This window comes from Lampris incognitus, chromosome 2 (genome assembly GCF_029633865.1).
Source record: "Lampris incognitus isolate fLamInc1 chromosome 2, fLamInc1.hap2, whole genome shotgun sequence".
Taxonomy (NCBI): Eukaryota; Metazoa; Chordata; class Actinopteri; order Lampriformes; family Lampridae; genus Lampris; species Lampris incognitus.
The window spans coordinates 49804400-49828960 of NC_079212.1; the positions used below are offsets into that span (position 1 = coordinate 49804400).

The following is a 24561-nucleotide window of genomic DNA, read 5'->3' on the forward strand; positions in this document are numbered from 1 at the left end:
CGCGACGCTGTGGTGCTTGCAGTAACGGCACTGCCTCGTGAACGGGCCCTCAGCAGAACCGAACACCGGAGAGCCTACTTTGGTGTCTAGGAGGAGCAGCACGTCGCTCCTCTGGGCCCGTTTTGGGTTTAGGAAGGACGATGCCGCACAGAGTCGCGGCACGTGCCTTGTAGCTGCCGCACGGGGCAACTCTGCAAACCTGTTCCAGCATTTAAGAACGCATCACAGGCCACGTAGGACAACTGCATGTCTAAAACCCAGACCAGCGGTGTGTCAAGTAGTCCGAAGACAATCCGGGAATACACGTTTCTTTTTGGGGGGGGGGGCTTTTTCTCCCCGGTTGTACTTGGGGCGCTTTATGCTCACAATGCACAGGATAAGCCAACTGCAATGTGGACTTGAAGCGAACTGAACCGAGGCCACCCCCCCCCCCCCCAGGGTGTTCTCGGTTCAGTTCGCTTCAGAGGGGTCCAAGCCGTCCCAGTCCAAGCTGTCCCGGGCTCTGCTCCGCCCCCTCTGCCGATCCGGGGAGGGCTGCAGACTACCACACGCCTCCTCCCATACATATGGAGTCCCCAGCCGCTTCTTTTCACCGGACGGTGAGGAGTTTCACCAGGGGGACGTAGCGCGTGGGAGGATCACGCCGCCGCCCCCCCCCCCGGACAGACACCCTGACTGACCAGAGGAGGCGCTAGTGCAGTGACCAGGACACATACCCACATCCGGTTTCCCACCCGCAGACACGGCCAATTGTGTCTGTAGGGACGCCCGACCAAGCCAGAGGTAACACGGGGATTCGAACCGGCGATCCCCGTGTTGGTAGGCAACGGAATAGACCGCTATGCTACCTGGACGCCCGTGGTATGTATGTTTATATATATATATATATTTATTTATTTCTGCACTTTACTTTGTGTGATTAGTTTCTGTTACTGACTGGAGACCAGTACGATTCATATTTATTAATGTTAATAATAATATTAATATAATAATACTAATGTTAATTAATATGAATGTTCACACTAGGCGTGTTGTTGCGCAGTGCTTTATTGTTCCTCTTTCAGGTTTTATTAAAAAGTCATGATAATTATATTACCCGTTTACAAGGCTTGAGGGTAAACCAACCAGTCAATATTCTACTGTGACTGGAGGCTTTTCTTTTTACAGCTAAATGAAGATAGGTTAATCATATCAGATAGGTTACTCATATCCATCCATTCAACCCATATCGTCTTTACACATGGTTCATATGATGACTGATGTATTGGCCATGCTACACAATGATGTATTGCTGTGTTTAGTGGAGAACACACAAGATAATGAACTTTGAAAAATAAAATCGCATTCTAAATTACAATAGCAGTATCGGTCTAAAAAAAAAGAAGAAGAAAAACTGTGCCATTACACTATGTTCCCAGCTTGTTCCGGCCCGCTGAGCTCATCGGCTCGTTTCAGGGAAATGTCTCTTTCTGGTTCAGTTGACCACAGGTACACCGCAGAGTGGGAGGTAACACGAACAGGAACCACACACGCTTCGTGGTGATAAAACACCTCCGGATCACGATGTGCCCACGTCCACCTGGGGACGCCGAAACCAGGATGCGGATCATATGCTCACCCCCCCCCCACACACACACACACGCTACCAAATTATTAATGATGCAACTAAACAGAGAGAGGAAGTTGCACAACGTGGCTGAGACAACGTTTTCTCCTTTTCTGTAAGAGAGAAGTGAAATTAAATCACTGTATGCCTTCATTGAGCATCCATTCACATCTGTCATAACGCTTCGTGACTTATGACCGCATGCAAGCTGTGAATGCAACTGTCCATTAACTTTGTTTGGCTGCACTGTGTGTGTGTGTGTGCGTGTGTATCACAAGGAGAAACTGCATGCATGATCGCAGGCTAGCGTAGCTGAGCTCATCAGTTCTATATATGCTGATGACTATGTGCTGATGACAGTGGGAGTAAAAATATGTGCTTGCGGTCGGGGATGGAAGGAAACCAGACGAGGACTAACCATCACCCAAATGCTAATCAACTGCTGAGGGGAAGAACTTGATCATCATGGCGAGTTTCTCAGCAACACCATAGCCAGTGACAAAAAGCGCTAACAACTGTCAAACTAAACAGACCGCTACACAACAAGGCGGGTTTCTGACTGTGTCAGTGGTTTTTTTTTGTAGGTTTTGAAAATTAATCACTACTGTTGTAATAAACAACCTAGAGGTGTCTGGGTAGCGTGGCGGTCTATTCCGTTGTCTACCAACACTCCGACTTCGTCGGGCGTCCCTACAGACACGACTGGCCATGTCTGCGGGTGGGAAGCCAGATGTGGTTATGTGTCCTGGTCGCTGCACTAGCGCCTCCTCTGGTCGGTTGGGGCGCCTGTTCGGGGGGGGGATAGCGTGATCCTCCCACGCCCTACGTTCCCCCCGGTGAAACTCCTCGCTGTCAGGTGAAAAAAAGCGGCTGGCGACTCCACATGTATGGGAGAAGGCATGTGGTAGTCTGCAGCCCTCCCCGGATCGGCAGAGCAGGTGGAGCAGCGACCGGGACCTTTCCTATGAAGCCCATGTATTTTCTTAATTTCCTGTGGCTGCGTTTATTTAAGAGACCAGAAGGAACACCAAAATCGAGGTGCATGCTCACATGTGCATTAAAACAAGGAGATCTCACCACGGAACAGTTCTCACCAAGGAACAGTTCCCACCAAGGAACAGTTCTCACCAAGGAACAGTTCTCACCACGGAACAGTTCCCACCAAGGAACAGTTTTCACCAAGGAACAGTTCCCACCAAGGAACAGCTTGCTCTCTTAGGGAGTTGGTGCAGAAGATGACAACATACCCTAAAACAACACTCTTCTGCAGGTGAGCCTTTCCCTTTGACACGAGTGATCCGCCTCCTCCCGGCTCCCTTTCACCTGCCTCAGTGAGACCCCCCGCACCACTCTCCTTAATAACCCCTCTTCTCCCCGGGTTCGAAAACAGACACGGGGAAAACTCATTTTCAGCTTGGCTGTGCAAACAACAGCCAAGCAACGGTCTTTCCAATGGGATGCTCTCCAGGCCAAAATGTCATCCAATCGGACGCCAGCTTCCACAGCATCGACCTCTGACCTGGACCTCTGGAGCAATACATAAACAGCCCCACCCCTCCCTGCTGCCCTCACCATCAAACGCCAGGCACCGCGTCACAAAGGAATCAGCTGACCTTAACGGTGCTGCGACTGTTCTCTTTGTGTAGGCCTGGACAGACACACACACACACACACACACACACACACACACACACACACACACACACACACACACACACACAGGCAGGGGGAGTCAGGTCCAGCATGGCATACTCCTAGCTGACCCCGGGTTGGAGAACGGTGCTTTCATCTGCAGCCAGCTGCCTCAGAAAACAGAACAGAGGACAGAGGAGGACCAGGGGAAAAGAGAGCAGATAGTGGTGTGGAAAAAAAGGCGACCCCCCCCCCCCACAGAGCCAATCAACAGTCCAGGGGTAAAACAAAGGACTATCTGTAAAAGCCCTGGACTCCATCCCTCTGTGATGAGAGGACTTCGATCTCCCACACGGAGGCAGCGGGTGGAGGGAAAGCGCCAGCGAAGCCCTGGTGGAGGCTGTTAAGCTCGCCGCTCCACTCAGCTCATTGAACTCCACAGTGCCAATCGATTACTGGACAGCTGAACCAGCTGCTGACCGGAGACTAACCGACTGCTGTTTTTACTGGCTGCAGCGGAGGCCGGCGTTTTACTTCCCCTTTACTCCGGGCTCTCGAGCTGGGCGATGCAGCCATGTCATATCAGCATCACACGAGGCCTGGCATGGTCTGGGATTTTGGTCATGGCACTGTTGCGGAGGCTGTAACTTCAGCGTTGTCACTGCCTGGTCTGACAGGCTGCACTACAGTAAAGCAACCCAACTTTCTGAACTTACTCGACCGTCTGAACTGTTAAAAATCTATGTCGCCACCTGCTCAGTCATCACATCCACGTGGTCATCCCCACAACACTGCCACATTATCACATGGAGGTATTCAGTCAACAATACTGCAATATCTGATCTTGTCAACGCCGCCCAGTCCTACTGTGTTCACCTTTATTCTGTGCTATTCTATCTCATAAGAAGTCCTTTTATCGACACCGGTCTTGAAGCCAGTCCCTAACCCCATGCCATGTCATCACGGCCCCATCTTTACTCACCCTTCTGTACCCATCTCAGAGGGCCGGGTAGCACACAAAACACAACTCTTTTACATGTGTTGGATTTTATCCCACCCAATACAGGACACACTACATCCTGTGCCTCAGTAACACTCCGGAGACAAGGCAGGAGACAGTCCCTCCTCATTGCTCAGACAGCAACCGGACTAAACTGGACATCAAGCGACCAAGTGACCGATGGCATCAACCAGTAATACCAAGAGTCCCTATGGGACAAATCCATAACACGTGTGTGTGTGTGAGTTACATGATGTATTGTCAACAAAACTGTGAAGCTTCTAGCCACTAAAGTCCAGAACGTTAGGTGGTCTGCATAGTGTAACTGAAACTCGCACACAGACACACAAAGCGGGAAATGTTTACAACACATAACTGGATAACGAACTTCACCTCCCAAATCAACGTTCCTCAGACGCCGACATAAACAAACCCACTTTAAACGACCAAATAACCACATGCTTCAGTGAGACCCAAAACTCACCGCTTACAAGGACCCCATGCCCTTCCCCCTCCCCTCGTGTGTGACTCACCCATCCTCCTTGGCTTTGGATCCAGGGTTGGATGTGGTTGTCCAAGTAGACCGTCATCCACTCGGCGATCCTGGCCACGAGGGGGCTCATCTCCTTCTCCACACACTCGACGCACAGTGCCCCGCCGAAGGCAAACAGCCCCACCACGCGGCCCCAGTTGACGCCGTCTCTAAACACCTCGTCCATCACACTGGCGAAGCTCTGGTAGGCGGTGGCCGGCGTGATGTGCAGCTGGGAGGACAGGTCGCTGAAGGCTCGGGCGTAGCGCAGCTCAAACTCGTTGGCTGAGTCCCGAAGAGCCTCCTTCACCTCGTCAAGGCCCGTTGCGGCATCCGTGCTCGATGCCGACCGCTGCCGTCTGAGTGGGGATGCTTGGGGAGTCCCGGGACTCGTTCCGTTGACGGTCCCATTGGCGTGCGTCTCTACTTGCTGCTCCTCGGCTGCCCCGGCCTGCCCCCCACCTTCAGTCCTGTTTGGGGACTCTGAGAGCCCGATGTGGTTGAGTGGATAGTTTCTCTGTGAGAGTTTGTAGTTTATATAGTAATCCACCAGTTTTCTGTTTTGGGACATTGTCAATTTAGTTTCCACTGCCTCGTTTCGCCTTTTCTCTTCTCTTCTCCTTCTCACACCTTTTTGTGTCTCAATGAATTCGCGTTGTGCCAGTCTCCCCTCTTCAGACCACCATGGTCAGCCCCACAGCCTCTGCGGACATCCAGGGGTCACAACTAAACCTATGCAAGGCTGATGAACCGGCTCAGACCCTGTGGAGACATAACAATGAGAAGTCAAACTCTGGCTAATCTGCATATGTGCAAGGTTGTTTGAGGGTGGGCTGTTGAAATGAGGATAGCTGGAGTCAAAGTGCACTGCTCTAATTGGGCTGGTACATATCGAGCAAATGGCAAAAAGGGTCATTAGACAGGAGCAGAGTGAACGCGCGCGCGCACACACGTGTGCGAGCGAGAGACAGAGAGAGAGAGACAGAGACAGAGAGAGAATGTGAGATTTCGGGTGATAAAGATCACAGGGATGATCCGGCTGAAGCCTCACACACAGCCTGAGAACTGAGACTCCTGGGTCTTCTCATGGAATTCTGAACAGCAGGTTACTTCTGTTACTGAAGGAGATGAGCAAGCAGCCCCAAATCACCTATCCATCCATACAGCAGCACAGGTACTTTCTCTTACACAGGGGAAATGCCTGCCATTGAGATTACTCACCCCCCCCTCTCTCTCTATATATATATATATAATCCAGTGAGTCAAGTAAATTCTTTATGAGACAATATAAGCCTGTTTCATACCATAAGCAATCATCAGCATATATATATACACTACCGTTCAAAAGTTTGGGATCACCCAAACAATTTTGTGTTTTCCATGAAAAGTCACACTTATTCACCACCATATGTTGTGAAATGAATAGAAAATAGAGTCAAGACATTGACAAGGTTAGAAATAATGATTTGTATTTGAAATAAGATTTTTTTTACATCAAACTTTGCTTTCATCAAAGAATCCTCCATTTGCAGCAATTACAGCATTGCAGACCTTTGGCATTCTAGCTGTTAATTTGTTGAGGTAATCTGGAGAAATTGCACCCCACGCTTCCAGAAGCAGCTCCCACAAGTTGGATCTGTTGGATGGGCACTTCTTTGAGCAGATTGAGTTTCTGGAGCATCACATTTGTGGGGTCAATTAAACGCTCAAAATGGCCAGAAAAAGAGAACTTTCATCTGAAACTCGACAGTCTATTCTTGTTCTTAGAAATGAAGGCTATTCCATGCGAGAAATTGCTAAGAAATTGAAGATTTCCTACACCGGTGTGTACTACTCCCTTCAGAGGACAGCACAAACAGGCTCTAACCAGAGTAGAAAAAGAAGTGGGAGGCCGCGTTGCACAACTGAGCAAGAAGATAAGTACATTAGAGTCTCTAGTTTGAGAAACAGACACCTCACAGGTCCCCAACTGGCATCTTCATTAAATAGTACCTGTTAGAGCCTGTTTGTGCTGTCCTCTGAAGGGAGTAGTACACACCGGTGTAGGAAATCTTCAATTTCTTAGCAATTTCTCGCATGGAATAGCCTTCATTTCTAAGAACAAGAATAGACTGTCGAGTTTCAGATGAAAGTTCTCTTTTTCTGGCCATTTTGAGCGTTTAATTGAACCCACAAATGTGATGCTCCAGAAACTCAATCTGCTCAAAGAAGTGCCCATCCAACCAATCCAACTTGTGGGAGCTGCTTCTGGAAGCGTGGGGTGCAATTTCTCCAGATTACCTCAACAAATTAACAGCTAGAATGCCAAAGGTCTGCAATGCTGTAATTGCTGCAAATGGAGGATTCTTTGACGAAAGCAAAGTTTGATGTAAAAAAAATCTTATTTCAAATACAAATCATTATTTCTAACCTTGTCAATGTCTTGACTCTATTTTCTATTCATTTCACAACATATGGTGGTGAATAAGTGTGACTTTTCATGGAAAACACGAAATTGTTTGGGTGATCCCAAACTTTTGAACGGTAGTGTATATAGAGAGAGAGAGAATGAGAGAGAGAGCGCTGATGATTCACGAAAAATGGTGAATTCTGGGGTCTTGTTCAAGTAAAGAAGCGTACGCTAACAGACGTGTGTCTCAGGGTGGTCCCTTAGCATCACTATATATATATATATACCATAAATGGAGCAATATATGGGTTTAAGTCAACTGTGGGACTACTGAGTTCGGGGGAATCCTACTTTCCAGAGAAGCCCGAGACGTCTGAAGGATAAAGACGTGTTGTTAAAGTAAGAACCCGCACAGACGAAGCATCAGTGCTGGGTCGGAGTCGCCGTGAGCGCTGTGGTCCCCATCCCGGCGCGCAGCCCTGCTTTGTTAGCTGGCGTGAAGCGAAGCACACGTGGGGGGCACCGCCGCCCGCCCCAGCTCTCTGTGTGGGCTGGGCGGCTTCGACAGAACCTGACCTTTTTTATGCTAATATCGACATTTAAGGTATCGACTCGCGGGTAAAGCCCGGTCGGATGGGGGGGGGGGGCGCCATGCAAATAGTCGGGCTTGTATGACGTAACAAAACAACCCCACGCAGCACAATGGAAGTCGCAAGAACGTGTTTGTGGACTCGTCGCGCGCCGCCACGTTTCCCTGCCCAAACATACAAAATGGTGCAGGCTAATAAAGCATCCTGATCCTGCAGTGAGCAGAAGTTGTTTCCCACGTTTTCTGTAAAGACGTCAACGGCAGGCGACGGTAAGTACAGACGAGCGGACGCAGCAATGTTTACAATGGCCACATGGTCCCGGACCCCCAACACGTGGGCTACGGTCTACTGTGCGGACCCTACGATCTACTGTATGGACCGTACAGCCGTCTCTCTAGTCTAGTAGATACCCAAGTCGCATCTTACCACAGAGTTTACAGTTTGAACCCACATGCTCGCTGTACCGACTTAAATACCGAGTCCAACAGCGAGTTGCAGCCCCTCGTTCGTAGTGGCGGGCGGGTCTGAGCACGGGGGTTATCGCGACTCTCGGAGTGATCGGACGAACCCCGTCTCTCGTTTACTGTCAAGCCGCCGTCTTCAGCCACAGGTAGGGCTCCGTCTACTTCACAACACGCTCCACCACGTCTTGCCGCCACGGTCGTAAATAAAAAAAAAAAAGAAAACCCACGTAGCCCACTGTGGCCCCTAACGTGGGCACACGTGTCTTACCCAGGACGGGGGAATACCGCCGCGCGCAGCTTTCCTCGGGATGCTCCCGACCTTTTTGCCCCAGGCGACACCCTCCGTGTCGTCCTGAACCCGTCCGTCCTCCGCCGAGCGCTGTCAAAACCCCAGACGGAAAGGCAACGCCGTGGTCAGTCAGCGGCAACTATGTAGCTCGACGTGTTAGTCGCTACGTCACTAGGCCCCGCCTCCTCCCCATCTGCATTACGTAACATACCCGCTCCTGTCGCAAACGCCACACGTTAAAGTCCACCGCTGTTCGAGCCCCGAGTAAACACACGAGTCACTCGGGCGAACGGCGCCGCCGAACCACGTTATTTCTACCGAGCGGCGGGCCTCTCCGGAGGCCCGACAGGCGGCCGGCCGCCCAACGTGTAAAGGAACATGGCTGTCCGTTCCGTCCGTACCGCGGCGACAAGGCGAACGCACGCAACCCCCTGACAGCCGCCTGGCGCCGCTGCGCATGGGCGAACGCGTTTATCGGGAGTATTTATCGGGAGTATTTATCGGAGACATGTTGTACCCGTGGAGCAAAACGACGGCGGCGCATTCTCACCCCTTCCCCCCCCCCCCCCCAGCTGCCGCCGCCGCCGCCGCGGCTGCCCGAAAATGTCCCCCAGCTGGAGCTGGAGAGGCGGCGCTCCTCGGCTAGCGCCGACTCCCTAAACCCAGCGGCGGACTCAGGGGGCGAGGGTCGGCGGCCCCGTTGCAACGAGAAGAGTCGGCGACGAAAAAAATAGTCTCACCGACACAATCCCGTCTGGCGGCCCAGGAAGCGCTCAATCTGGACGTCAGCCCGAGAGACGGCGGCCGCCATGATTAGCCCAGACGGCTAACGCTCCGGACGCGAGCTAGTCGCGGGCGGCTTGGCGCCGCCCACGTCTCGCTCGCTGCAGACAGCCCGGTGCGCCCCCTCCCGTCCATTCTGGGTAATGCGGCCAACTTTCTAAAAAAAAAAAAAAGGGGGGCTCCAGAGGAGTTGACTCGAGCGCGACTGTGTCCGTGAAAATCTCAATGACGTCAAAAGGGGCAACCAAGTCCAGCTGCGCTTGTTTCGACTCCTTTGGATAAGCATGACCCGGATGGATGAGAACGTTCGCAGACACTCTGAAAGGGAGACTACTTCACATCATGCTGAATTACAGATGTCTGATGCAAGGCTACGTTTTAGTAAAGACAATGTTGGAAATAACATGCTGCATGTCACACAACTAGTTATTATTTCTGGAAAATGCCATATTCACAAGAAGAAACGGTCAGGGACCAAGCCAAATGTCCTGCACCTTATTAATGAATTGAAACAATATAGCACCATTTTATCTCATCTTAAAATCAAAACAAAAAAAGAAGCTATTAAGACTTTTAAGTTACTTGGCGAATTTGATATGCTGCATATAACACAAACTCTGGCACTGTAAAATGTCGTCTTTTTTTGTTGTTTATTTTTGTCTTTTTATTTTTGTGTTGTTTATGTCTTTGTCTATACCGTTGTATATGAACACGTGTTCAATAAAGAATGGGGGGGGGGGGGGACAACAACAAAAATAACCTCCAACCCAGGCGTCTGCTGTAGAGTCCCACAAGTCAGTTTTATTTGTATAGCCCAGTATCACGATAAGAGAAAATAAAGAGATTTTAGAGATAAAATCTCTAAAAATTTGGATTATTTGGAGAAGATACATTTTTGGATATGAGCGTTGCATTTGAATAGGTTTTTGACATTTACGCACATCAATACTGGCCAAATGATCCAGCTGGAAACCAGTTTTCTTGCTATTTAAAATTCGGTTCGGGTTATTCGATGAATTGGCTTAAATATAGGCAACACTTTAGTATGGGGAACATAAAAAACTTAATTACTAGTGAATTAGTAATGATCAAGATGTCACTTTAGTATGGGGAACATATTCTAAGTAACAAAAACTTAATTTACAGTAATTTAACACTATGAACACTTGTAGTTTTGTGTTTTGTTATGTAAGAACAGACCATATTCATTAAGTGTTGGTAAGGGAGAATAACTCTTCTTGTGGTACTACCACCTTATAAAGGCCATACTAAGCAAAGCATATTGAGATGGTACTACTAATAAGCAATACTTCTGAGGTTATAGAGGGAAAACTCATAGTTAATGGCTTACTGTATAATAAGGCCATGCAGAATAAGGCATTAATGAGTACGTAATAATGACCAATTAAGAGCCAATATGTTGCTAATAAGCACCTAATTAATGGGGACTACGTTCCCCATACTAAAGTGTTACCAAATATATATAAAAAATGGTTTAAAAAGCAAATAAAAGTGTAGATTAAAGTTGCATATGTTCAGTGATCATTGCATACTTTACGTACCCTTTACATTGATTCTGTTGATATTAACATAGAAAACGTATAATTTTTTATATTGTGACACCTTCAGAGAAAGAAGTGAAATCTGTATTACGTTTCATCTGCAACTTGGACTGCTGGAGAATGGCGACACGTGTCTGGGAGGGCAAACAACGCGGGGCTCGTTGGCGTGGGGATTTGAAAGGTGGCAGGCCAGACCATCGGCCACCGTGCTGGAGTTAAACGGGCTGCTGAGCAAGTTTGTTGTGGTGGTCCAACTCCTGCTCCCTCTTCCTCAGCCCAACCGCTTCAAGTTGGGATTGTGGGGGGAAATGTCCCGCTACAGGTTTTGGGGTTTTTTATGTCGGGTGCTTTTGGGAATGAAATCGAACACGCCCGCTGGCCATCTTTCCGTTCTCCTTCTCACGTCCCCAAACAAAGGATGCGACAGGGTCTCCATGGTAACCTTTGTTAGCCGAGCAGACCCGGCGTGTGCTGTTGGAACGGGGGTGCCGCGCTGTGGCCAACTGTGGAAGTGCACACAACCGCACTCGTTTCCTCGCAGAAACGAATCAGGTGGCAGTGAATTGGATCAGAATTCAGGGTTTATTGATTACTTCACCAAATGCTTGGAAGATTACATCACAATAGTATGTATAGAACAGTATAGCACTTTCATTTCTGTCTATCTTACATGAAAACTTTACAGTTTATCTCTCCATATGCTGTATACATATATATATTTATATACTCCCTAGCTTTAGGGAAGAATAGTAGACATCCAAAGTTGCAAGGGAATGAATGATTCTCACAAAAAAAAATTGAAATATATTTATAATTACATCTTTCTGAAGGGGGGGGGGAGGGCAAAAGTAACTACAATGAATTCGTCTCAGTGAGGTTCTTTGTGGGAGAGCTCGGTTTGCTCCATTGAAACGTTACGTGGTAGATTTCTTGACTGCAACACACCGCAACACTGACGGACATTCCAACTGCTTAGAACACGATATGACACGACGTACATGACAGACCTCCTTCACGTGTACAGAGGATCACGAGAGACCTCCTTCTCGTGTATAGAGGATCACGAGAGACCTCCTTCTCGTGTATAGAGGATCACCAGAGACCTCCTTCACGTGTACAGGGGGATCACCAGAGACCTCCTTCACGTGTACAGAGGATCACCAGAGACCTCCTTCACGTGTACAGAGGATCACCAGAGATCTCCTTCACGTGTACAGAGGATCACCAGAGACCTCCTTCACGTGTACAGAGGATCACCAGAGACCTCCTTCGCGTGTACAGAGGATCACCAGAGCCCTCCTTCGCGTGTACAGAGGATCACCAGAGACCTCCTTCACGTGTACAGAGGATCACCAGAGACCTCCTTCACGTGTACAGAGGATCACCAGAGACCTCCTTCTCGTGTACAGAGGATCACCAGAGACCTCCTTCACGTGTACAGAGGATCACCACAGACCTCCTTCACGTGTACAGAGGATCACCACAGACCTCCTTCTCGTGTACAGAGGATCAGCAGAGACCTCCTTCGCGTGTACAGAGGATCACCACAGACCTCCTTCTCGTGTAGAGAGGATCACCAGAGACCTCCTTCACGTGTACAGAGGATCACCAGAGACCTCCTTCTCATGTACAGAGGATCACCAGAGACCTCCTTCACGTGTACAGAGGATCACCAGAGACCTCCTTCACGTGTACAGAGGATCACCAGAAACCTCCTTCACGTGTACAGAGGATCACCAGAGACATCCTTCGCGTGTACAGAGGATCACCAGAGACCTCCCTCACGTGTACAGAGGATCACCAGAGACCTCCTTCACGTGTACAGAGAATCACCGGAGACCTCCTTCGCGAGTACAGAGGATCACCAGAGACCTCCTTCGCGTGTGCAGAGGATCACCAGAGACCTCCTTCACGTGTACAGAGGATCACCAGAGACCTCCTTCACGTGTACAGAGGATCACCAGAGACCTCCTTCGCGTGTACAGAGGATCACCAGAGACCTCCTTCACGTGTACAGAGGATCCTGGGAAATGGAACGAGACAAATGTGGTCGTGTTTGTGCGCATGAAAACACAAACAAAATGTACCACTACATGAAGGTACATTCATGGATTACTGGACTCCAGTCAAAAAAAAATAAAAAAAGTTGATTTCCAAATTTAGCTCTGGCACCTCAGACCGGTCTACAGCTCGATGGGTTCGCGTGGGAGGGAATGCAGTGACAAAAACGCCAATATTTCAACCAGCTGCTCATTGTAAACCTTCAGAATTATAAAAAAAAAAGATCAAAAAACAAATTAAAGCAAGAGAAAAGGAATATAAATACAGAGTAAAATCTCATCGACAGGCATTAGTGATAAACATGTCAGGACGATGCTTTCGAGCGGCGTAGCGCGGAGGCTAGACGGTTACGAGACGTCATAGAAACGATGCTGCACTGGGACTCACGGTTCGCCTTGACCGTGTGGTTTACGCAGGCTGCTGTCACTCACAGCTCAGTCTTCAGTCTCTTCTAACAGCAATAAGCCTTGCAGCAACTGGCGTGAAGCAGAGAGCCGGGGAAAGGCCGAGTGTGGGCTGGGCGTTGATCCCTGAATGCTGTTTATCACAACATATTTCGATCAAATCACAGAACTTCACGTGGCGGTGACACTCACGGTACCGCAGGGCGCCATTTATTCTACGAGGCACAGATAGCCACAAGAGCTCTTCTGCTCCGGCAACTGCAGGGTTTACCAAATTCAAAGGGTATCTTTCATTTGCTTCCAACATTTACGTATATATTTCATTCTTTAAAAAGGAGGGGAAAAAAGGAACAAATACTTCAACAAGGTGAAATAAAACCAAGCAAACCATATCAGATACAGGGCGTGGAACAATTACCAATAAATTATGAACTTTCTTTCTGAGTCATTATATTTGGAGGTGAGTAAGAGCCAGGATGAGAGACAGCAGTCAGTAGATGGGGCCTGTCCTGGTCACAGTGCTGTTCTCTCGGGGTGAAGGTGGGGTGGGGTGGGGGGGGGTAGGAGACATTCTGAACAAAGAACACAGGAGAAAAACACAGCACACTGATGCTTCTCCTTTATCTGAGACAAGAGCAGGACATTGCACTTCAAAAGTAGTCGTTATGGGGGAGGAGCAACAGTCGTGCCGCCCTCCTGCCGGCTGCGTCTCCCCTCCGCAAACTGCCGCTAGTCTGAAGAGGGGGGAAAGTCTCTGAACACCTTTTTTTCCAACGCAACATTGGGCGCCCATCAGGCTCCCTGTTCTGTCTCTTCATCCATTCATTCCGGCACGCGCCCCTCCATCCTAGGACGCCGACATCCGAGAGGGCAGCCCCATCTCGGGGGCAGCGATGTGGAAGACGGAGCCAATGCGCAGGAAGAAACGCCTCAGCACGGCCCGCAGCTCAGGGATTAGGTCAAACTGCATCATCTCACAGAGGTGGGGGTAATAGCAGGACACGTGGGGCTTGAACTTGGGAAGCAGAGGGAGAGAGAGGAAGGGAGCACAGGGATTAGCAGAAAGTAGGTAATATACCCCCCCATGGCATATGTACCCCTTTCAACATCTAACACCTCCTACAGACTGTGTGATTTTAGCAGTCCTATAAGTTTACTGCAGGCCACACTGATATGGATCTGATAAACTTGGTACAACATCAAGTGTGATGTGTGTAGATTGTACGACAACGCCTACTGAATCGCAGGCTACGACGCAAGTCCATAAAATCGTCATCAGCGTGCGTGCCGCATCACTGCGCGTAATCAGTCTACGCCACTGGTAGAACAACGTGACGCCAAGCAGGAATCCAGTCCTTTCAATAGTCGCCGCAGCTCGTTTTTCTGGTCGTGTTGTTGAATCCACCACATTTGGGTCACAGATGCTAATAGTGTGTTTGTGTTTTGCGCGCAAAGATTGTGCGTGGCGTTGATCAGTGCGTCATTGTGTGTTGTGTTTCTATTGGTTGGTTAGTAGACGTAGGTCATAGCAGCAGTCACATTGTGAGATGGTCATCCCACACTTTTGTCCCAGGTTATCTTCGGTCACAAGACCGTAATAACGCCCTTCTTTGAACCTGTCTCACAGAGCGACGTAGGACCACTGTTTTGGAGCCACGACCGAAGATATCACCACGTTTAGTCATCCTTCACCTGAGACAGCCCACATCACTAAGTCTGTAGTGTCGCTGAGGTTTGTAAGTAGGGCTTTCAAATGCTCAACAGCTCCTCTTTGTTCTATAATAACTACAGTCTATACAAGGCTCAGCGTTTTCGGTTTTTACTGATTTTCACCGAAAAATACCCAGATTTTTAAACCGATTTTCACCCGGATTTTATGTTTCCACGGATCCAAAAGTTGTCCCTGTTCGTGTGAGGTTATGTAACAGTGACCTCTTGTGGCGAAATTCGGCACGCTGGATGGCTTTGAAAAATAAAAACCGAAAACGCTGAGCCTTGAGTATATACAAGAGAATCAAATAGTGCTCTAAGGATTAGGACGCACACCGTGAGAAGCTGGTTAGACGTCCTTTGGTCACCGGCGGATGAGGAGGTAGAAATAGTGATGAATTAATTCCCTTTTTTGCCAAAGGTCTTGGTTAGGCCTAAGAAAGACTACTCTCCGTCACCACGGCTAAACGGTGCTAGTGACAGCCCTAATGAACTCATGTTCAGTGGTACTGTAACTAGCACAGCACAGACCTGCCTAGTCCTTCCTGTTTACGGAGGTGCTTAGCCAGCACAGGTCACAACTTCATCTCTGATAAGCGCTTATTTGCAAATTAAGGGCTACATCCCAGGGGCCGTAACAGCACTAGTCATGAAAAATTTTCCTATAAAAACAATATCAAGCAACAATCATCACCGCAATCTCAGTCCTCTACCTGAATCACAAGTGTAGCTAACAAGCCTGGGACTTGTTAGCCCTCCTCTCCTCCCTAAGGGCAACAGTTTTCATCTGTCTGTGCCTACGTGCATGTGTGTGTGTGTGTGTGTGTGTGTGCGTGTGTGTGTGTTCCTACCTTGTCATCAGGAAGCCGCAGTGTCCTGGTGAGCAGCAGCATGAGCAGGCTGGTCCAGGCCTCTCGGTGGCTTTCGGAGGTCAGGCTGATGAAGTAAGCCAGCGCTTCACTGCACACCCTGAAGCAGAGGACACAACATGCAAACATGACATTACCACCGACATGACACACAACACCAGCAAATCGCCTGACATCGAAGAAGAAGCATGGCCATCGGACAGAAAAGGATTAACTTTGTACTGTTACAAAGGTCAGGTTCTAGTGTCATAGAGTCCACACCCTGGAGTCCAACCTTAGACTGAAGTGCTTACCCTAAAATAGATACTTGAAGAAATCAGGACTGGCCAACATGTCCCCCCCCCCCCCCCCTTATGGTTAAAAACTCAAAACTAGTTCTCAAACAAGAAAACACGCACACGCACAAACCCATGAGGTCTGCACAACATGAAGTTTAGATGCCAAGTGTGTACGCCCTGGGATAAGTAACCAACCCACACCCATCAGTTTACCAGGAACAATGCACACCTTCATGTTCTGCATTTAGCACATGACTCAACTGCTGCAGTGCAGCCACCCTGACACCAACAATACACGTCTCTGTACCACAGCCAGGACAGTATCACATAGCATAGCCTAGCATAACCCCCCCCCCCCAAAAAAAAACACAAGCATGGAACACACACCATTTTAACAGCTTCTGTGAATGACATGGTGGATGTTTCTTACCAAAGGTTTAATGCTTAACTAGGCCAGGATACTACTGGAGAAGCTTAACTAGGCCAGGATACTACTGGAGAAGCTTAACCAGGCCAGGATACTACTGGAGAATCTTAACTATGCCAGGATACTACTGGACAAGCCAGGACACTACTGGAGAAGCTTAACTAGGCCAGGACACTACTGGAGAAGCTTAACTAGGCCAGGATACTACTGGGGGAGCTTAACTAGGCCAGGATACTACTGGAGAAGCTTAACCAGGCCAGGATACTATGGGAGAAGCTTAACTAGGCCAAGATACTACTGGAGAAGCTTAAAGGCAATGGAGAAGGACAGAAAAACCTAACCCTGTCATTTTGGCATTATATATTTCTCTATCCATCGAGTTTGTCTACTACTACTACTACTACTACTACTACAATTACTCTGCATCTTCCTCTGTCACACCAGCCACCTGCATGTCCTCCCTCACCACATCCATAAACCTCCTCTTTGGCCTTCCTCTTCCTTGGCAGCTCCATATTCAGCATCTTTCTCCCAATATACCCAGCATCTCTCCTCCACACATGTCCAAACCATCTCAATCTTGCCTCTCTTGCTATCTATCTCTACCCATCGAGTTTGCATTCAGTAAAAAAATCCCCTCTGCATTTAAGGCCAGTCAAATACTTCAGCGAATGGCTCCCAGTAGCAGTTGTCACTCACAGCAGCAGCCGTGTCTGGATGTCAGGCCAGGAGTCCTGCAGCTGTGGGTCAGAGTACATCCTGAACAGGATCCGCAGGCTGCAGGCCAGACTGCTGGTCTCCTGCTTCAACAGGTTGGGCTTTGATTTACCTTTGAACCCTACAGGGGAGGGGGAAGGGATGAGAGGAGACAAAGACAGTGATGTTCACAGGGGTGCAAGCAGAATCCTTGCTTACCATGATGGGGATGGCAGTGCAACATACAAAGCTCAGCTGAAGTCACTGAACCTGGAATCTTTTATTTTTCCCCCAGCAGAGAGCTTGCATATCACAATATAACAAACTGATTGTTGGACCATAACCAAATAGTGTGGATTTTACATTTAGTTTGGGCATGAAGTTATTTAGGATCACTTTAAATATTTACAAAGTAGACAGCACAGAAAGTCAGGATCTATAAATCTCATAGTCATATAAATAACCTGGTTGCGGTGCAGTGGGTGCGGCCACAGCTGTTCCGAGCCAATTAGACTAACTCGGAACAGATTAAAACTGCATCTGCAGTCCAACGAAAACACATATGGGGGAGGACGAGCCATGGATGTACACACGGCGGCCACAAACTGCACAGGTCTTGTCATTTTGAACTAGTTGTTTTATTGCTGCCATTTGTAATGTCGTTGGTTTTAATAAAATGGCTGCTGAGTCCTACCATCGTTGTCTATGTTTCTGTGCTGTTGTGACGTGACTGGGTGTGTCACAAAAGGATGAAACATTTTGGGGGCTGTCCGGGTAGTGTAACGATCTCTTCCGTTGCCGACCAACACGGGGATCACTGGTTCGAATTCAGGTTACCTCCGGCTTGATCGGGCATACCTACAGACACAACTGGCTGTGTCTGTGGGTGGGAAGCCGGATGTGGGTATGTGTTGTGGTTGCTGCACTAGCGCCTCCTCTGGTTGGTCGGGGCGCCTGTTTGGGGGGGAGGGGGAACTGGGGGGAATAGCGTGATCCTCCCACGTGCTACATCCCCCTGGTCAAACTCCTCACTGTCAGGTGAAAAGAAGCGGCTGGCGACTCCACGTGTGTCAGAGGAGACATGTGGTAGTCTGCAGCCCTCCCTGGATCAGCAGAGGGGGTGGAGCAGCGACCGGGAAAGCTCGGAAGAGTGGGGTAATTGGATGGGGACAATTGGGGAGAAAAGGGGGGAGGGGAGGATGGAACATTTTCAACTCTTGACTGTACTCACCGGCCCTCCAGAGTGCTGTCCTCTGCTCATTGTTGGAGTTGAAATCCTTGGCGAAGGTGTGCGACTCCAGCAGACAGTCAAGCAGCTTGAACAGGTGCTGGGAGGTGAGGTACCTGTACATGCCCTGTTCTGAGCTCGCAACCCCCCCATCTGCCTCAGACTCCTCAAAAGTATCTCTCTAAGAGTTCGGGAGACAGAGACAGACAGACAGCAAGATGAGGTGCATCTCACCATGCCAAGTGCATTATCAGACTGGCACAGCGCCCATTAAATATGTGTTACAGTAAATGTGCATAGTGACCATTTCCCCAAATAAACCTTTACATATACAAAAAAGTGGCAGAAGCGGCCAGAATAAAATCAGTTGGCACGGCAGCCTATTAGATTTTAAATAACTTGTCCTGCTTTGTGTAGGTCTTCCTCTGCTGATTAACTCCAACTTTTCATTACAAGTTAATCTTGAAAACGGCATGGATAACAAATCCCCAACGACGTCCTCCTCACTAGCAGTAACGTTACTCGCGGGCCTCCATCGTGAACCAACAGGCTACCTAGCTAGTTAGTTTAATCTGCTTTTTTTTCCTGCTAGCTTGTGATTCATATCCCCCCCCCCCCCCGCCCCCACAGCGGGCAGAACTTGTCATAAAGTTAGCGATAACAAAGTCCACCCATTTAGAGGGATGATATGATTGGTCAATTTTACTGTCATTTGAAATTACTGTCTCACTGAATTACTATTGCTCGACGCTGTAAAATTATAGACGGACCACCAATCACAGCGCTGAAAGCGTAGCATTTTCCTCCTAGCAACAGCAGAGGCAGCACAATTCTGATAGGGAGTCAAAGGGGCTTCCTTCATTTAACCCTTCACATGCCAACACAAACCGAACAGGCAGGTCTGAAAGGTTTATTTCCACAGACACATTGTGTTTATATGTTGATTTTCAAATTATGACTTGAGCAAATAAAATTAGAGCGGATTACTGTTGTACTTGACCAATTACCCCACTCTTCCGAGCTGTGCCGGTCGCTGCTCCGCCCCTCTGCCGATCCGGGGAGGGCTGCAGACTACTACATGTCTCCTCCGATACATGTGGAGTTGCCAGCCGCTTCGTTTCACCTGACAGTGAGGAGTTTCACCAGGGGGACGTAGCACGTGGGAGGATCACGTTATTCCCCCCTCCCCCCGAACAGGTGCCCCGACCGACCAGAGGAGGCGCTATTGCAGCGACCAGGACACATACCCACATCCAGCTTCCCACCTGCAGATACAGCCAACTGTGTCTGTAGGGACGCCCGACCAAGCCGGAGGCAACACGGGGACTCGAACCAGTGATCCCCGTGTTGGCAGGCAACGGAATAGACCACCACGCTACCCGGACACCCCACTCAAGAGCATTTTTGAGAGGGGGGGGGGTTATCACAAATATCTTTTACGAAATCAGTCTTCCATCCATTCCTTAAAAATCTCAGCTCTCAGTCTGTCTCTTCAAATACAAGGTAACAAGCAGACAACCCTGAGAGTGACTAAGGAAAGCAGACAAATATAAATCACACAGTCAACTAGTAAGGTAGCTGTCATGACCCACCTGTGCTGCCGCCATGTTCTCCGCATCCTCTTTTTTGCTGGTGGCTGGATAGAAGACAATGTTGTCTATGGTCTGGATCAGCTCCAGCTGTACCACACACTTGATCAGCAGCCCTGCAAACAGCTTCTGGTCCGTCACTCCTGCAGCACACACAAAAATAAAGAAGTGAATCGACTTTCATGAAAGTCTTACATTCTGTTTTGTAAGGTTTTATTTGTCTGACAAACTATGAGGAAGATGGATTAATTGCATTTCACTTGGCTGCAGTTCTATGCTTGAATGATGTTTGCAGAGTTCATCTGAGTTAGCAGTAGACAAGTACTAAGTGAGGGTGTGTGTGTGCGTGCGCGTGTGTGTGTGTATGTGTGTGTGTGTGTGTGTGTGCGTGTGCCACACTTACGAGCATTGGACTTGCCCTTCCATGTGTCATCGCTGGACATCTGGCTGTGTCCTCTCTCCGACAGGGCTCTGTCATAGCTGCTCTGGGACAGGCTGTCGTAATCTGCATCCTTGCAACACAGCGACACACATTATAGTTGTATACAAGTCAGTGACACACAGACTGGAATATTTGCTTCATTCTACTGAAATTTAACTATGGGTCCCATCATGGTAACACAGAATCTTTGTGAAAGTTTGTCTATTATAGTGGTAGTTAGATGTAAAAGTTTCTTTCCAGAACCAAAATCCAAACTGAGGAAAAAAAGCGGGGCTGTCAAAATTAATGCATTAACACATGCAATTCATCTCATCATCATCATCAGCAGCATGGGGTCGGGTCACGGTGGCAGCAAGCTAAGTAGGGCACTCCAGACATCCCTCACCCCGGCAATGCCCTCCAGTTCCTCCTGGGGGGGGATCCCAAGGCGTTCCCAGGCCAGATTGGACGAGTTCTGGGTCTACCCTGGGGTCTTCCCCCAGTTGGATGTGCCTGGAAAACCTCCAAAGGAAGGCGCCCAAGAGGCATCCTAATCAGATGCCCGAACCACCTCAACTGGCTCCTTTCAATGCAAAGGAGCAGTGGCTCTACTCCGAGCTCCCTCCGGATGTCCGAATCCTCACCCTATCTCTAAGGCTGAGCCCAGACACCCTACGGAGGAAACTCATTTCAGCCTCTTGTATCCACAATCTCACCCTTTCAGTCACTACCCAAAGCTCATGACCATAGGTGAGGGTTGGAACAAAGATTGACTGGTAAATTGAGAACTTTGCCTTCTGGCTCAGCTCCCTCTTCACCACAATAGTCCAGTACAACGTCCGCATTACTGCTGATGCTGCACCAATCTGCCTGTCAATCTCCCGCTCCATCCTACCCTCACTCGTGAACAAGACCCCGAGACACTTGAATTCCTTCACTTCCCCCCTTTTTCTCCCCAGTTATACCCAGCCAATTACCCCACTCTCCCCAGCCATCCCGGTCGCTGCTCCACCCCCTCTGCTGATCTGGGGAGGGCTGCAGACTACCACATGACTCCCCCAATACACATGGAGTCACCAGCTGCTTCTTTTCACCTGACAGTCCTGACAGTGAGGCGCTTCACGAAGGGGGGGAAATCGCGCGTGGGAGGATCACGCTATTACCCTCAGTCCCCCCCCCCCCAAACAGGCACCCCTACAGACCAGAGGAGGTACTAGTGCAGTGACCAGGACACACCCACATCCTGCTTCCCACCCACAGACACGGCCAATTGTATCTGAAGGGACACCCGACCAAGCCGGAGGTAACACGGGGATTCGAACCAGCGATCCCTGTGTTGGTAGGCAACGGAATAGTTCACATCTAAGTTTCAAATAATCTTAATCAACAAAGTGTCTAAAAAGGGACTATCATTTTGTCACTTTGTTAGTCTACTCTGTTTCTTAAATAGGCCTACAGCTCACTGCAGTATTCAGCTATGAGATTTCCCTTCACAAGTCAAAACCAGCTGAGGTGTTGGATCCCTCCAGCCACTGTATTTCTTTGTTTTTTTTACTATCACACCACCACAAAAATATTTGGTATGTTACCAAAGAGTCCTTTGGTAATACATTTGAATACAACCTAGTGATTGATCATGACTAATCACAGCCTATCATGTGATTGACTTGATTACATTTTTTAATCGACCGACGGCCCTAAAAAAAGTATTAACTCCTCCAACTGTACAGTATGCACTCTACTTTTTTCTTAAATATTTTGTCATGATAATTTGTAAAAGCTAAAGATCCTTTTAATAGCAACACATGATATGAATTCCAGTTAAGTTCCATAAGTTTTAAAAAGTTACTGCTTAGTCTGTGTTTGTATTTTTTCCCCTTACTGTATGCTTGCCATCAGCAGATTCCTCTTCCTGTCCAGCTGGTCGCCAAGTCAACAAACTGATGTGAGAAACAAACAGTAACCCATGAGAAGTCATGCAATGTGACAAGGTACATCCCATTTGTAATTTGTGATATTGGGCTATACACATAAAGTTGACTTGACTTGACTCCAATGTCTTGCTACCCAGGCCTGATTCACTACGTCCCACCCCTACGGTTAGTATCTTTGAACTGCATTACTGTGTTTCTAATTCCATCACTGGCATTGCATTATCAATTATATTCACACTTTCTGATTGTTATATTCCTGTGGTTCCCTACAGAGTAGGCATTAAGTTCATTGTTAACTACTACTACTACTCTCGGCTGCTCCCGTTAGGGGTCGCAACAGCATATCCTCTGTTTCCATCGCTCCCTGTCCTCGGCATCTTCCTCTGTCCCACCAGCCACCTGCATGTCCTCCCTCACCACTCCCAATATACGCCAATAATATATATACCTCAATATACTCTCTCCCAATATAACCAGCATCTCTCCTCCACACGTCCAAATTAAGCCAAGTTAAGATAAATTAAGATAATCTAAAATAAACTAAACTAAGATAAGTTAAATTAAGTTAAGCCACAATAAACTAAACTAAGATTAGCTAAGTTAAATTAAGTTCAGTTCAGTTAAGCTAAGCTAAGTTAAACTAAGCTAAGTTAAGTTAAGTTAAGTTAAGTTAGCTTGTCCAAGCTAAGTTCATCGTTAACTGACAGTCCAATATCTAATGTTAACATGATCGGGATCATTTGATTCAAAATCACCTTAAGTCTTTTTACAAAAATCATTTTTAAAAATAACATGTTAACTCTCTATATAACTACAACACCTCCAGGCTTGAATATAAAAAAAGAGAACAGATACCACATCATGAACCAGTGGAAAGCAGTTTTTACATTTGGAGTTTGTTGAATTAAGCCGACCCCCATCCCAGTTGTTCGAACAGTTATTGAGGACATACGCGTGTGGGCTGGTGTTCTGGAAGATTTCCAGCATGCAGGAGCAGGTGACGTTCCACACATCGGGGCTGAACTTCTCCCCGTTCAGAATCACAAGGTTCTCCAGGCAGTTTGTACCCGACCGCGCCAGCTGCTCATTGTCTGTAAGGGAGACACAGCAGGCAACGGAGTTATACTACATAGCCCCCAAATCCCTTGTTATCAATGGGCTCTATGGTGAAATACATCTAAATAAATTGTATTTTCTTTTGCAGGATTTTTCCTGGCTCACATGAGGGCGGAGGTGGTACCATCCTGATCATGTGTACACACGTGCATGTGTACCGGGCCTTCAGCTGGCTCAAGCAAACACTGTCTTTTACAAGCAACATATTTTACGAGTTCCTATAATTGTATGACTGAAGAAAATGACCATTGTCATGTTAAATCAAATTTATTTAAAAAAATAAAAATAAAGGTGCCCTGTTCAACATTAAATCAAATACAACATCAATGCTAATGTGTTAATTTACACACTAACAGCGAAGTTGTTTAAAATCAAATCAAATATAACATAAGCTGCTGTTTAAAGTTCACATGGGCCCTCTTGCAGTGTAGTTGAACATAAATAGAACATAAAAGCCTTTGCTTTAATTTACACTTTTCACAACTGGAAACTTGTCTGTGAATGTTCTCATTCATCCAGGTCACGGTTATCCAATTGGTCATGGTTATCCAACTGGTTATCCAATTCAATTCCAGTTGCACTTGGAATTGAATCAAGTGCAACTGGACTTGGTATATAGCCGTGAAGACGTTTCGCCTCTCATCCAAGAGGCTTCCTCAGTTCGTGCCTTTCTGACTAGACCAAGCTAGTCTGACTGGCTGGTGATGAGACTCAGATATTTAGCCTCTTTGGAGTCGTTGTCAGAGCTATTGATGTCAATGGCTCTTTTGTGTTCTGATGTTTAGCAGTGACAGTCGTTATCAGATCTACTGATTTCAATGGCTCTTTTGTGTTCCAATGTTTAGCAACGACAGCCGTTGGGAGGTGTTAGTTTCGACTTCGTTAGTGCTCCATTCAGTGGTCATGAGAGTCGTTGGAGCCGTTAGTGACCGACTGTTGTTCTTGGAGGCTAGGCTTCTTGAGTCTCCTGGGTAGAGATGA

At 48.0% G+C, this 24561-nt stretch overlaps 2 protein-coding genes across 3 annotated transcripts in view; both read right to left on the minus strand.

Moving 5' to 3' along the window:
• The window catches only part of bcl2l1 (BCL2 like 1), a 53994-nt gene extending 43999 nt beyond the window's left edge, over window positions 1-9995 (minus strand). Inside the window, exons 1-2 of one of the 2 annotated variants that reach the window (XM_056273504.1) lie at window positions 9243-9995; window positions 4772-5532 (exon numbers count right to left, since the gene is read on the minus strand). In XM_056273504.1, coding sequence (XP_056129479.1) covers window positions 4772-5341 — 570 coding nt within the window. In that variant the 5' untranslated portion in view covers window positions 5342-5532; window positions 9243-9995. Of the gene's footprint in view, window positions 1-4771; window positions 5533-8481; window positions 8606-9242 lie in introns of those variants that run through there. The other variant, XM_056273502.1, reaches the window with a different exon arrangement.
• Window positions 9996-14144: 4149 nt separating this feature from the next.
• arfgef2 (ADP-ribosylation factor guanine nucleotide-exchange factor 2 (brefeldin A-inhibited)) overlaps window positions 14145-24561 on the minus strand; it is a 51088-nt gene continuing 40671 nt past the window's right edge. The window contains exons 32-39 of the mRNA XM_056275520.1: window positions 23417-23555; window positions 22413-22470; window positions 20513-20621; window positions 20113-20252; window positions 18524-18701; window positions 17296-17434; window positions 15874-15991; window positions 14145-14327 (exon numbers count right to left, since the gene is read on the minus strand). Of these exons, the coding sequence (XP_056131495.1) occupies window positions 14160-14327; window positions 15874-15991; window positions 17296-17434; window positions 18524-18701; window positions 20113-20252; window positions 20513-20621; window positions 22413-22470; window positions 23417-23555 (1049 nt within the window). The 3' untranslated portion in view covers window positions 14145-14159. The remainder of the gene's footprint in view (window positions 14328-15873; window positions 15992-17295; window positions 17435-18523; window positions 18702-20112; window positions 20253-20512; window positions 20622-22412; window positions 22471-23416; window positions 23556-24561) is intronic.